Source organism: Arabidopsis thaliana, chromosome 2 (genome assembly GCF_000001735.4).
Source record: "Arabidopsis thaliana chromosome 2, partial sequence".
Lineage (NCBI taxonomy): Eukaryota > Viridiplantae > Streptophyta > Magnoliopsida > Brassicales > Brassicaceae > Arabidopsis > Arabidopsis thaliana.
The window spans coordinates 9827027-9839908 of NC_003071.7; the positions used below are offsets into that span (position 1 = coordinate 9827027).

At 35.7% G+C, this 12882-nt stretch overlaps 5 protein-coding genes and 1 long non-coding RNA gene across 8 annotated transcripts; 3 read left to right on the plus strand and 3 right to left on the minus strand.

Moving 5' to 3' along the window:
- The first annotated feature begins 77 nt into the window (after window positions 1-77).
- Window positions 78-2511, plus strand: CKA3 (Protein kinase superfamily protein). Of its 2 annotated transcripts, NM_127872.4 has the most exons (10): window positions 78-287; window positions 533-662; window positions 744-938; window positions 1027-1184; window positions 1338-1428; window positions 1561-1626; window positions 1716-1798; window positions 1917-1980; window positions 2052-2120; window positions 2258-2511. In NM_127872.4, exons 1-10 carry the CDS (start codon window positions 202-204, stop codon window positions 2315-2317), a joined length of 1002 nt encoding a protein of 333 aa, NP_179890.1. In that variant the 5' UTR covers window positions 78-201; the 3' UTR covers window positions 2318-2511. The 2 variants fall into 2 exon arrangements, with proteins under 2 accessions (NP_179890.1, NP_973518.1); NM_201789.2 differs by having other exon boundaries at window positions 87-287; window positions 1917-2120; window positions 2258-2429.
- Window positions 2424-3408, minus strand: AT2G23090 (Uncharacterized protein family SERF). The gene is made up of 3 exons (NM_127873.4): window positions 3173-3408; window positions 3025-3065; window positions 2424-2750 (listed from the first exon to the last, which is right to left on the minus strand). The coding sequence occupies exons 1-3, from the start codon at window positions 3246-3248 to the stop codon at window positions 2631-2633; spliced, it is 237 nt and encodes a 78-aa protein (NP_565547.1). The 5' UTR covers window positions 3249-3408; the 3' UTR covers window positions 2424-2630.
- AT2G07875 lies at window positions 2777-3048 on the plus strand. The gene has a single exon (NR_140241.1). It is a non-coding gene; the product is annotated as an other RNA (long non-coding RNA).
- A 1597-nt stretch (window positions 3409-5005) lies between the features above and the next one.
- AT2G23093 (Major facilitator superfamily protein) lies at window positions 5006-7713 on the plus strand. 2 transcript variants are annotated; one of them, NM_001335837.1, is made up of 10 exons: window positions 5006-5098; window positions 5280-5365; window positions 5523-5667; window positions 5746-5914; window positions 6007-6265; window positions 6343-6431; window positions 6630-6812; window positions 6906-6991; window positions 7095-7179; window positions 7256-7713. In NM_001335837.1, the coding sequence occupies exons 3-10, from the start codon at window positions 5525-5527 to the stop codon at window positions 7388-7390; spliced, it is 1149 nt and encodes a 382-aa protein (NP_001323811.1). In that variant the 5' UTR covers window positions 5006-5098; window positions 5280-5365; window positions 5523-5524; the 3' UTR covers window positions 7391-7713. The 2 variants fall into 2 exon arrangements, with proteins under 2 accessions (NP_001323811.1, NP_850037.1); NM_179706.2 differs by having other exon boundaries at window positions 5006-5365.
- A 26-nt stretch (window positions 7714-7739) lies between these two features.
- P4H13 (2-oxoglutarate (2OG) and Fe(II)-dependent oxygenase superfamily protein) lies at window positions 7740-9283 on the minus strand (the record flags this gene model as incomplete). The annotated part of the gene is made up of 8 exons (NM_179707.3): window positions 9102-9283; window positions 8916-9014; window positions 8666-8812; window positions 8456-8560; window positions 8274-8369; window positions 8103-8168; window positions 7906-8025; window positions 7740-7823 (listed from the first exon to the last, which is right to left on the minus strand). The coding sequence occupies exons 1-8, from the start codon at window positions 9207-9209 to the stop codon at window positions 7740-7742; spliced, it is 825 nt and encodes a 274-aa protein (NP_850038.1). The 5' UTR covers window positions 9210-9283.
- Window positions 9284-10093: 810 nt separating this feature from the next.
- AT2G23100 (Cysteine/Histidine-rich C1 domain family protein) lies at window positions 10094-12798 on the minus strand. Its single transcript, NM_127874.4, has one exon. It carries the CDS (start codon window positions 12671-12673, stop codon window positions 10538-10540), a length of 2136 nt encoding a protein of 711 aa, NP_179891.3. The 5' UTR covers window positions 12674-12798; the 3' UTR covers window positions 10094-10537.
- Between the last annotated feature and the right edge of the window lie 84 nt (window positions 12799-12882).

Here is a 12882-nt window from a genome sequence, read left to right on the forward strand (position 1 = left end):
TTTGTTTCGGTTCGAGTGTGGTTGAATCGGTTCGATTTGGTTTAGGTGGTTTTTGGGTATCAGAGATTCTTCTTCAACCTTTTTCTAATCCTGCACAACGCACTTCTTCTGTTGTCATCATCATCGTCCACTTGAAACAAACCTGACGATCAAAGAGAAGATTGCGATCGCAAATTTCTCCATTTTTTCAGATCGAAATTGATGTCGAAAGCTAGGGTTTATACAGATGTTAACGTTGTTCGTCCTAAAGAGTATTGGGACTACGAGTCTCTCGTTGTTCAATGGGGGTAAAACTTCTAGCTTTAGAATTTTTCTTTGATGAATTTACGATTTTTGACTTCTTTTTGATAAATTTTCGGTGGAATTTGATTGATTTGTTGCCAAATCGAATTCGAAATCAGAGAAATTGGAATTTTTTAGGGTTTGGACTTAGGTCTCTTGAAGACACTTTGTTTTAAGTATCTATTAGCAAATATTGGATTTTGAAATTCAACAGTGTGAGATTCTTAAATACTTTTGTGTGATTCTTCAGTCATCAAGATGATTATGAGGTTGTGAGAAAAGTTGGTAGAGGAAAATACAGTGAAGTTTTCGAAGGCAAAAACGTCAATACGAATGAGCGTTGCGTTATCAAGATCCTCAAACCCGTAAAAAAGAAGAAGGTGATCAGTTAGTAGAACTCATTTCTGATGAATTTGCATACATAAAGATGGCTAATTTTGCTGAAACTTGATGTTATGCAGATAAAGAGAGAGATCAAAATACTTCAGAACCTATGTGGTGGACCAAATATTGTTAAGCTGTATGATATTGTTAGAGATGAGCACTCCAAAACACCTAGCTTGGTATTTGAGTTTGTCAACAGTGTGGACTTTAAAGTATTGTATCCAACATTGACTGATTACGATATCCGGTACTATATTTATGAGCTTCTGAAGGTAATGTATCGGTATTTACCATAAATGACTTTTACCGTACATACAAATGTTTATCGTGGAATCCAGAGCTGATGTTATTGCATTTCAGGCATTGGATTTCTGTCACTCTCAAGGAATAATGCATAGGGATGTTAAGCCTCATAATGTCATGATAGATCATCAGCTGCGTAAACTTCGTCTGATAGATTGGGGCCTTGCTGAGTTTTACCATCCCGGAAAAGAGTATAATGTTCGCGTGGCCTCGAGGTAATATCCGATACCACAGCTTAATTCCACCTGTCTTGGCAAGCCTAAGAGGGTCATTCGTAGATGCCAATGATTGAAACTTTTAGCTGTGCAATCAAAGCTTCTTGTAGTTGTTAAATGCATTAGACTAAAAACCTGTGAATTAATTGCCAGATACTTCAAGGGTCCCGAGCTTTTAGTTGATCTACAGGATTATGACTATTCTTTAGACATGTGGAGTCTTGGTTGCATGTTTGCTGGCATGGTGAGAACTAATAATCCCCTCACTCTTCTCTCTAGCTTCAATGCTGAAGCTATTGCAAGCATTTGAATTTCCGAATGGTAGTCGTTAATACTTTGCTGTTGCTTATTCACTTGTCAAATATTGATGCTGCAGATATTCCGTAAGGAACCGTTCTTTTATGGCCATGATAATCATGATCAACTTGTCAAAATTGCCAAGGTATATTGCTAGTCTATGACTTATTGGCATAAAATTACATTGTAAACTTAAATCCATGTATATGATTTCTGATTGAAACGTGTGCATAGGTGTTGGGAACCAATGAGTTAGATCATTACCTAAACAAATATCAGCTAGATCTTGACCCTCAACTGGAAGCACTTGTTGGAAGGTTTTATTCCATCCCTGAATCTCTCTGTCTTTAAAAGTCAAAATTGTTGCTGTTCTCAACTCTGGCTCAGTTAATTTTATACCAATGAGTTAAAACCTGAAGTCACTCTTATTTGTAGACATGTCCCCAAACCATGGTCCAAGTTTATCAACGCGGACAACCAACATTTGGTCTCACCTGAGGTACTACTCTTTTTCGAAAAACATAGTTTTGCTTCGTTCTGGGTGTATTGACTCATTGTATACATCTTTAGGCAATTGATTTTCTCGATAAGCTTCTTCAGTATGATCATCAAGACAGATTAACCGCAAGAGAAGCCATGGTAAAAATCCTCTTCATGTGCACACATCTTTTGATTTTGTTTTACCCGATGATCTTCATGTGCACACATCTTTTGATTTTGTTTTACCCGATGATCAAGTCAAACTTATAATCTCTGGTTTCTCTATTGATCTATAGGATCATCCATACTTCGCTCAAGTTAAAGCCGCAGAGAGCAGCAGACTACGAACTCAGTAAAACCGAAGCTTGATTGATGATGCTTACTACTATTTTTCAACCAAAAACTTTGTAATGATTTTGTTGTATCAAAATTGTGGTAATCTTTACTTTCATAGAAACATAATCAACAGCGAAAAGAAGCCAACTTATATTAAAAAAAAAGGTTCCACACAAAGCTTCATTATATAATCATAGCAAGAGACTTATTGTTGAAACAAGTAGAGAGAAATAGAAACCATAAAATTTGTCGAGACTTTGATACAAACATAGGAAAGATGAGGATCCATACGTTATACATTGGAATCCTTTATAGTTGAGATAATAGCTTTCATCACTTCTTGAGGTGAGGGAAACAAGCGACAACATCGGCTTTCGGATGCTTCGCCTCCGCGTGCTCCCTGCATTTCACTTCCGATGTCGTGCAGATGAATGTTTGCATACAAACCTTGCACTATATAAACACACACATCAACAAATAACAAGTTAATATAACACAAAGCTTCAGGATCAACAAGAAATAACAAGTTCATTAACACAAAGCTTCAGGATCAACAAGAAATTGTGCATCAACATGAGACAATTAAACTTACGTTTCATGACTACATAAACAATTCCAAAGGACTAATAATAATTGGATTCTTATTAAGAAAAGCTGATTCTAGTAACCAATAATTGTAATATTTCGATGATTTCGAAGACGATGATATAAAGTAATAAGTGATCACCTGAATCGACATAGCTTTCTTGTTAGCTTCCAATTGGCTACCTATAAGAGAGATCAAATACAAAAATCATTAAGAAACACGATTTTACGGCTAAAATCTCCATCTTTGAAATTGACTAAAAACCCCTAAAATTGAATCTGGTTGTTACCTTTTCCTGCAGCCTTAGCCTTCTCCAAGTTTTTGGCACGAGCCATGGCTGATTTCTGTGCGTTTCCTCCACCCATCTTTCTGATCGATTAGAAGAAGAACTCAAACCCTAATTTTTCAGAAGAGGAAGAAGAGAAAAATACGAAATGGAATTTTTATGCCGACTCTAATGTGAAAAGATTTATATGAGAAAGAAAAAAACGATGCCACTTGATTCTTTTTCTGTAATGTCCACTTACATTTAATTCGCCTACTCACCAATCACCTAAAGTTATTTTGGATTCTAGATAATTCAACATAATGGGCCTTCGGACTTATTATCCATTTAAGGCCCGTTAAAACAAGAACCTTTAACGTTTAAACGACTGAGGTTTTTTTTTTTTTTTTGGTCTGAATAAATCAGTTGACCAACACACAAATATGTTTTCAATCTAAACCAAGAAAAAGATTCTTTTTTGCTAATTGATAACCTGTACAGTTTATCTTATTCAAAGGAATTGAGACACTCACTCATTCATGCAAAATGATAGGATTAATATTATTCAGGGAGTGAGTGGTTTATATTGTTAACTTCTAAAAAAACTAAAACAAAACAGAATTTACAATTAAAAAATTAAAAATAAAGGAAAATTATTTTTTTGTTGTTTTAGGACAGACTCTAGTAAATGTCAATTTTATTAGGTCTCTATAAGCTATAACCTACACGATTTATCTTCTTCAAAAAAAATGAGTCACTCACTCACACAAAATATGACCGCTTTTTATTGATTGCACGAGCTAACTACTACCTTGTCTATTGAGTATAAGAGAGCAAATGATGGTATAGCAATGAACATCGAGATGATACTAAGAAAGATTGTCCGAAGAATCTCGATAGTAGTTCGAGCTATCAAACTTTAGAGGTTTAACTCACACTAACGCTCGTTTAGTAGACAACTCGTCAGTCAATTGATTTCACCCGGCGAATGAGTGGTTTCTATTGTTAACTTCTAGAAGAATTCATTTTGATTTTTTCTAGATGATTCCGTAATTTTGACATCTAACATATGATTTCATCATATTCTTTTCGGCCAAAACATGATTCAGAAATTTTAACATAAATTCAAATTGGGCAAAAAATCAAAATTTGGAAATGATTATTTTGTAATTTCTGTTTTAAATTATTATTGTGTTTTGATGCATATGCTATAAATTTTATCTCAAAATTATGGCTTCTTGAAATCTGGATTTGAGAATCTTGCATATTTCATGTTAAACCTTGAAAAATATGCAACATCATGAATCCTCATTATCCATTAGTTCTCATAAAATCTTATCTATTTTACTGAAATTTCCTAAGTATTTGAAAGAAAAACCTACAAAATCATAATTTTCATCAACATCATGATAATTTGGATTTCGCACCAAATTCGAATTATCTTGAAAATTGAACTCCATAATCTTCTAGTATTTCCATTGGTCTCACAAAATCGTTGTGGCCAAGATAATGTTTTAGGATCGAAGAGTAATTAAAAGAGCGATAAATATTTTCTTAAAAAGATCTAAGAGAGATTCAAATATCTAAAAAATCAATTTTTCATATTTGATATACATCTTTGGCGATTAGTTGCGTTGTGGTGAATTCAAACATCTAGAAACAACCAACGTTAAATCTTTGCTATGAACTTGAATTTTTTTGTTGCACACACATATAAGAAAGAAAAAAAAAAGACTAAAAAACATGTTCAAAAAAATGTGAAAGGCGATGTCAATGGTCAAGAAATATTATACAAAAACAAATTGTAACAAAATTTTGTGTAGCTTACTTCAACTTAAGACTATTTTTTGGGTGGGATAGTTATTGGGCCTTTTGGCCTGATAATAATATTGGGCTTCATTTCTTTTTGTGCACCACTTACATCAGTCAAGATCTCAAATTCTCTCCGACGTAATTGAGTTTTTTTGTTTGTTCTTTTACTTCTTTCTCCGGCTGATTTACCGGTGAATTTTGGATCGATGGGTGTCGTTATTGAGACCTTTATTTGGGAACCAAGCTCAAGCTTCTTCATCTTCTTCTTCGTTTCCACATTTTTATCGATATCTCTGTTTCCTTACTTGGCCAAAAACAGAACTTTTGGTAGCTTTGATCATTCTATTTCCTCTTCTTTCGCTCGGTTCCAGAGATGGTTTCTAGCTATCTACACTCTCTCTTCAGGTACATCATTAGATTTCTTCAGTTGGGTCTACAGATTTTTATCTGTATCTATGGTGCTTTCAATTTCTGGTTTCGAAAGCTTTCAACTTTTGCCTTTTCTCGTCTATCAAAATGGATCCTTTGCTACAATTTGAATTCTTTGATTGGAATGTGGCAGTGATGGAAGGTTTATTGTCAGTGTATGGAGAATTGGAGTTAACAACTTATGGCTTAAGTAAAGAATCAATGGTGTTTTATCTCTGTGTTGGTTATTCGACCGCTCTTGTTCTTGGTCCTGTACTTGGTGTGGTTTCTGATCTCATGTAAGTAGCTTTTAGTAAAATGTTGATCAAAGTGTTTTCATTTTGTGCTAGTAATGATAAATACCGAAACTTTTGTAGAGGTCAGAAGAAAATTTGTCTACTCTATTGTGTCTTGCACCTTATTGTTGGTGTGTGGAAGAGGATTACAATGAGTCCTAGTGCTTGGTTTGCAAATGTTTTTCTCTCCCTTGCTGGTCTTGTATATTCATTTGGGTTTGAGACTTGGCTTGTTGTGGAACATGAAAAGGTATATGGATTGGTCATTGCATTTGAGTTTTTATTATTAGATAATCAATGTTCTGATTTTGTAATGATGTTCTGTGTCTTGTATCTTTGTAGCAAAGTCAGAGGAATGACTCGTTAAATGAGACATTCTGGTTGATGACTTTTCTTGAGTCTGCATCTTTAATTGGAGGTCAAGTTCTTGCAAATTGGCTTGTGGGTGAAAATGTTCAGGATGGGATTGCATTATCTGCTACGGCGTCTCTGCTCTTGTCTGTTGTGACTATTATTTGTATTGTCCAGACTGCAAAAGAGCCGTTGAAGACCCTTCCGTTTAGGGATTATTCCACAGCTTTCTATGCGTATGTTCTTGGTGGTAAGATTTTGTCTTCATCTATTCAGTTAAAATTCCTGAAAGAGTATACGCTAATCTTAGCTTGTTAATGTGATCAGACAAAAGAATATGGTTTCTGGGAACTTCACAAGCCTGTCTTCAGTTTTCCACTGCAGTCTTTTGGATTCTGTGGGCACCAACAATAGTGGTATGATTAAGCTTCCTAATATAATATTTGCAGTTGCTTGAACCAAATTTTATATTTCAGAAATCAAATTAGCAATGATGGTTACTGTCATTTGATGTTTAGGACCTCCAGTGATTCCCTAATTGGCCTTTAGATGATAAAATTATTGGTATTTATTTCTCGACAATGGAATGATTAAAATGAGTTATGTTTGTTTAGGCTGATGGGCGTGAAGTGAATCTGGGATTGATATATCCATGTTTCTTGGGTTCAAGAATGCTTGGGAGTACTGTATTCCCATGGCTAATGAGTGGACAATCATTGCTCCGGCTTGAAGATTGCTTAGTCTACATATACGCACTACTTGGGATAGTGTTTTCTATAGTAGCCTATGATTATCAGGTAACTTATTTGCTTGTTTCACAAAAGTGTACCAGTGAAAAACTTATTTGCTTCATATGGAAGGCCTCACGCATAAAAGACCATATCCTGCAGGAAATCCGAATCTTAGTAGTACTTTTCTGCTTATTTCATGGCTTTGCTGGACTGGCACTTCCTTTGCTTGCAAGATTAAGAACAATGTAATGCTCTTATATATTTTTCCTTATTATTCATCAGAGACATTCTTTGTTAGTAGAAGAACCTTTCTTCTCTGTTGTAACGGACTGTTATCTTTATTTATAGGTATGTACCAAATGAATTGCGTGGAGGGATGATAAGCCTCTCTCAAGTTCCAGCCAATGCAGCTATTTTGTTTTTCTTAATCCAGGTTTGTGCTATCAAAAACACAATTGTTAACCTATTTTGCTTCTGTTTCTGTTACCTTACCGATCTTAATATTGCAGAGAGGCTACTCTAACAAGATCGAGAACTCAACAATGATGGCTCTTGGTGCCATTTCTTTATTCACTGCATCTGGTTGTATATATATGTTGAGACGATGGGGAAAGTCACCACACCATGATTGGCACAAATTATGATCCTGAGTAACTCGTGGTCTCTGGTTATGATACTTATGCGGAAGCAGGACAAGGCAAAACGAAGATAAATCTACTGGAAACTCAAGTTGGTCTATGATCTTGTGTTAATGGTCTCGCTTCGATTTTGTAGCAGCATGAAGTGAGGAAACACAAAACCTTGGAAGTTCAAAGATGCAATGAAAGCAGTATAAGAGGTTTGATTATTAGTTTAAGAGGATTCTATTATTTTAAATGATTGTTTGATTCATGTCTTATTAAGATCATCTCCTTTGGACCTTTTAGGCATTATTGTTTTACTAGTAAATATGAATGAAATTTTTACAAGTTACAAGTCAAATCTGAATTATCTTCAATCATATGTTTGGTCTCTTATCCATTTGGTGGCAACCCATTTCTCACCCTTGATAACAGGACAGCTTCCATGTAGAGATGTCTGCAACAACAAACCCAAAATTCTGAGAAAGATCAAACATTTTATGTCTTAAATGAGGTTTTTGATTGTCAGGAACACTAACTTGATCGATCGTTCCATTTGGAAACAAATTGTAGAAGAAAATGGCGTCTCCTTGTCGCGGCTTTACTTTCAGACCAACACACTTCTCATAATCATATCTTCCATTCATATTTCTCCCATTCTGCTTCCACAAAACCATTCTGTTTTACAACTCAAAATCCCAACCATGTTAAATCGAAAGAAAGAAACAATGATTACCTCGAATGGGAACATCGTCTCTCCACCTTCTTCGACACTCGATAAGAACAATAGGAAAGTCACGACCTGCATTCATATGTTGAGCCATGAGTGGAGGATCAACAGATGGTAGTTTTGAATCAACTTTAATAAAATCCGAAGCAAGAAAACGAAGTTAGGTTGCTTACTTACCCTTTGGCTTATTAGGGGACCATACTCTGCTGAATGGAAAGCATCATAATGTGAATCATACTTCTGGCCAAGCTGATACCTCAAGATGTTGAATGACTGGAGAATAAACACAAGAAGGTCTTATTAATATATTCATAAGTAGGTCTTATTGATCATATATGCATTGGTTTTGTATTGCTTACTTCGTAATAATCTTTGGGGAATCTTGTGGCTAAAGCTATTTTCTCTTCGATGGCAGCTAAAACCCCGGATTCGTCTTCATCGGTGTGCTGATGAAGACTCCGGTACTGCATTTGAAAATGTTTAGTTTCTTGTAATGGTCATTGATCTACTAAGGCTATCCATTTTCAAGAATTGAGTCTTATGTAAGTTTTCTTTAACCTTGTTCTAACGTTTTGAGTGGTTTCTGCGGTTTCACCTTTCCTTAAAGCAAGCGTAGAAGGCTTAAGCTTAGGCTTTGCCATATCGATAACGGCTTCACATTGTTGTTTCGTTGCGAAATTCGGCAAGTAAAAAACTCGAGGATTCCAGCTTAAACCCTGATCATTCCACATCAAAACATGTACCAATCCTTGTGAATCTGATGAATCTAAAGTTATGAGAGTTCTCTTTATATTGTTGTAGATTTGAGAAGTAACTGACATGAAAAGGAATGTTAGAGACAGAAGAACCATGATCCAAAGAATCAGTTTCATCGTTAACAGATCTTCTTGTTGTCGGAATCTCACTGAAACTAATTCCCTGTAGAAAACAGAGGAAACAGAGTTCTTAAAGGTCTTCAACGGAACTCGATGATCGAAGATTTTAAGAGAGAAAGAGATAAAGAACCTGAGAGAAAAGATTGAAGAAACAGAAACCGAAGATGGCCAAGAAGAAGCAACACGCAATGAAAACGTACGGAAACACTAACTTCTTCTCTTTGCCATATGATCTCATCTTGACGAAGATTTTCTTCCTTCGTGTGGAGACTTAGAATCAGCGGGAATTTGAATTCTGAAACAGAGAAAAAGAGAGAGAGAGTTAAAAAGAGAGTTACCAAAGTAGAAGATGTGTTTGACAGAATCTAACCAAAACTTTGTGTTTTTTTTCTTTTTTCTTTTACAAAGCAAGTCATTTCCAGACTTATTAGATACGTTTAAATTGTGTGCTATGAACAGAAGACAAAAAGAAAGGTATAATTAATACTAAAAGACTAGGATTTAACCCGTGGTATACCACAGGGCAAATATTTTATTTATATATATAATAATCTTAAATTTTACGATTTTAAATTTAGTATTAAAATTATATAATTTTATATTAATATTGTAAAAAAAAAATTAGTGATGATAGAATAATAAATAAAGATTTAACCCGTGTTATATCAATGCAAACCCGTCGCACTATATAACTCGTCTCATAATATTTTAATATCTTTTTATAAGGATAAATATTAATAATATTTTATAAAGTTAAAATATATCAATAATAATATACCATTAATGCTAATAGATCTCTTTAAAAAAGAATATTAGTGTGTAGTACATTTTAGATTTGGAAAGATTTAAATGATTGTTGTGATATATTTATTTTAATTCTAAATTTTAGTAACAAAATTGATTTATATTTAGATTTGAGAAGAAATTTGTTAAAATATTAAATGCTAATGGCATTGGATGGTAAATAAATCTCAACTTGAGGATTTATTTCATAAAAGTGCTGCAAAAATGTATATGTAGATTTTTTAATACCTTATGTTGAACTCTTGAATTAACCAAAACTGGTTAATATATTGGGATAACATTGCATTGAAATTCTTGTACTAATAAATATTGGGACACATTGAATTAATAATTTAGTATGTTCTTTCTTTTTTAACCTTCTTTTTTTTTCCTAACAAACATACAGTAGTACATTTTAAATTGATTACATTTAAAAAATATTAATGCAGTGATTCACTTACTGTAGGTGCCAATAAAAATTTAAAAGAACAGTTACAATCTCTCCCTTTTGCGTTACCAAACCAGATCTTTTCCAGGTTTTAGGTCATCACAAACGGCCAACACAACATTTTGATCAAATACTCAACTATAAAAAAAAGACGAAGCATTACAAATCCGAATGACCAGAAACCTTAATTTAACAAACATTCAAATTGTGTGACCTCATACCACGTTGACTGTCCTTTAGCTTACGGGCTCTATCGAGAAGTCGTATTAGTCTAGTGATAAAAGAGTGATGAAGTTCACTTGAGGCCTTGAGGGGTGGTGTTTGACTGTTGAAGCTCACTTGAGGGACTTGAGCTGTGCTGTTTGGCTGCTGAAGAGTTCACTTCCTCTGCTCTCATAGATCTTAACTTTTCTAACACAACCCAAATCACAGTAAACATTATCTTGGTACTTGAATACCGAAATGTCCGTACAACGTACATGACATACAGAGCAAAACGGTCGAGTGTTACCATCGTTAAGAGCAATTTCAATCTCTCCTTCTTTTCCGACAAAATGTTGGGGTTTAATGTACATGTCATTTCCCAATAAACATTTCAGATGGAGAGTGACTCTACAAGAGTCACATGTATAGAACCACTCGCTCGCATCTAGTTTTGATTCACAAATCTCACACCAGTATTGACCACTTGTTGTTCCTTTTTCTCCATAGCAAAGTGTGAGTGGATGGCTATCGTGCTTGTAGTGTGCTACACTTGGCAAAGTAGCACATTCAACTCCCAGAAAGGAGTCGCAGATCAAACACTCTAAGTACTTTCTTGAACACGCATTACTACAACCCATGCATGCTCCTTTGGTCAAATTGATGTAGATGGGGTGATTTGGATGGCTCTCATGGACTGATGTATCAGGAAGGAAAGCACACTTGACATCTACCTGAAAGTCACAAAATTCTACGTTGCAACTGTACACGAAACCCGTACTATGTCGGCGACAAGCACTGCAAGCAAACATGCCTTCAACAGAATAACCATCAACGTAAAGCTGAAGAGAGGGGTCACTTTTGTTAAGGATAAGTGGATGCTTGTGTAGCGGATGATGTTGTATGCGAGGAAGACATGCACATGCTTCGTGAAGAACAAAGTCGCAGTCCAAACAAGTGTAAAAAGTATCATAAATCGATATTGGAAAGCAGCACGCCTTACAAAACTTTTTTTCACCGCGATGGCTACCCTTCCCTTGGAGTTTTAGATGACATGAATGAGTGAAATGATGTATCGTCTCCTCATCAATTCTTACGAATGGTTCGATAACTTCTTCTGGTTCTTCAGGCACATCTTCGAGATCTTTGCCGTCCCACACGTTTTTATTCGTTGCACATTTGGAATGTGCACCATAACAACATCCCTTAATGCAAGAATAATGTCCGTAGCTAATGTCGATGGTTTTACGACAAACTCCACAAGAAAAATCACCGGAAATAAGAGAGGAAATGAGAGACAGGCGGTGTTGGTGGCGGGTGATCTTAATGACACGAGGTAGATTAATACAAGCTCTATGAACCATGTAGTTACAAGGAAGACAAGCGTAAACTGGATCATGAGCGTCATTGAGAGACAACCCACAAACATCACAAGGTAAAGGGATTCGTCTAGGAAAAAGAGTGAGAATGTGGCTGTGGCTTTTTAGGTGAGTGATAGTGAGAGGTGGTGGCTTTATCGTACAAGTGAAATTGAGGCTGAAGTTGCAAACAGAACAATGATAGTATATATCTTCAAAACGTTTCTGACAACATTTGCATTTTCCATAATATATATCTGATAGATCGTTATCGTCATCATCATCATCATCGTCATCATCATCAAGATCAACATCATCATCATCATCATCTTCAACATCAAAAAAAGGACTAAAAAAACGAGCACGACGACGAAGAAGACGACGACGACCACCAAACTCATCATCACTGTCAAAAGAACCTTCTGAATCAGAGGACGACGATTCTCCCCATTCTTGAGGTATCTTAGAGGTGTCAAAATTAGGATCTAAGGAGATGAGGGTGAGTGGGTGAGAAAGGTGAAGAGGGTGTTTCATCTGCTGTGGTAAGACGTGACAACCTCTATGGAATTCCAAATTGCAAAGAGGACAAAAGTAATAGTACCTTTTTCCCTCCAAGTGTTTGCCTTTGCATCCGAAGCATTCAGAGAGTTGAGACTGACTTAGTAAACGGCGGCGTTGGAGCTTGTGCGGTTCAACTGGATCGGAGAAAGGGCAAAGGTGTTTAGTTGGTGGCCGTTGCTGCTGCGTGTTGCCGCCATTGCCAAACCTTTGCCTTACAGATCGAATGTTATGTCTAGATCGCAGCTTGTCCAAGCGGCGGCGGAACCTGTTTAAGGGAAGCTTCTTCCGCAGTGAAGCCATATGGGTTTGTGTTTGTTTACAATTGGATAAAGAAGCAGCCAATTTTATCATTTTGTACAATCCATTTTAGACTTGAGGCTCTCACGTTGAGACTCATTTTGATTCAACTATTCGATGCTTCCAGTTCCAGCTGTAGTTTTGTTTTTTTAACGCGCTTTAGTTTACGAAGGGCCGAGGGCCAATAATTTGGCTATATTTTCGATTATACAAAGACAACCACTCCTTATTCTTCTATTTAATTGATAATATTTAGCTGTAAA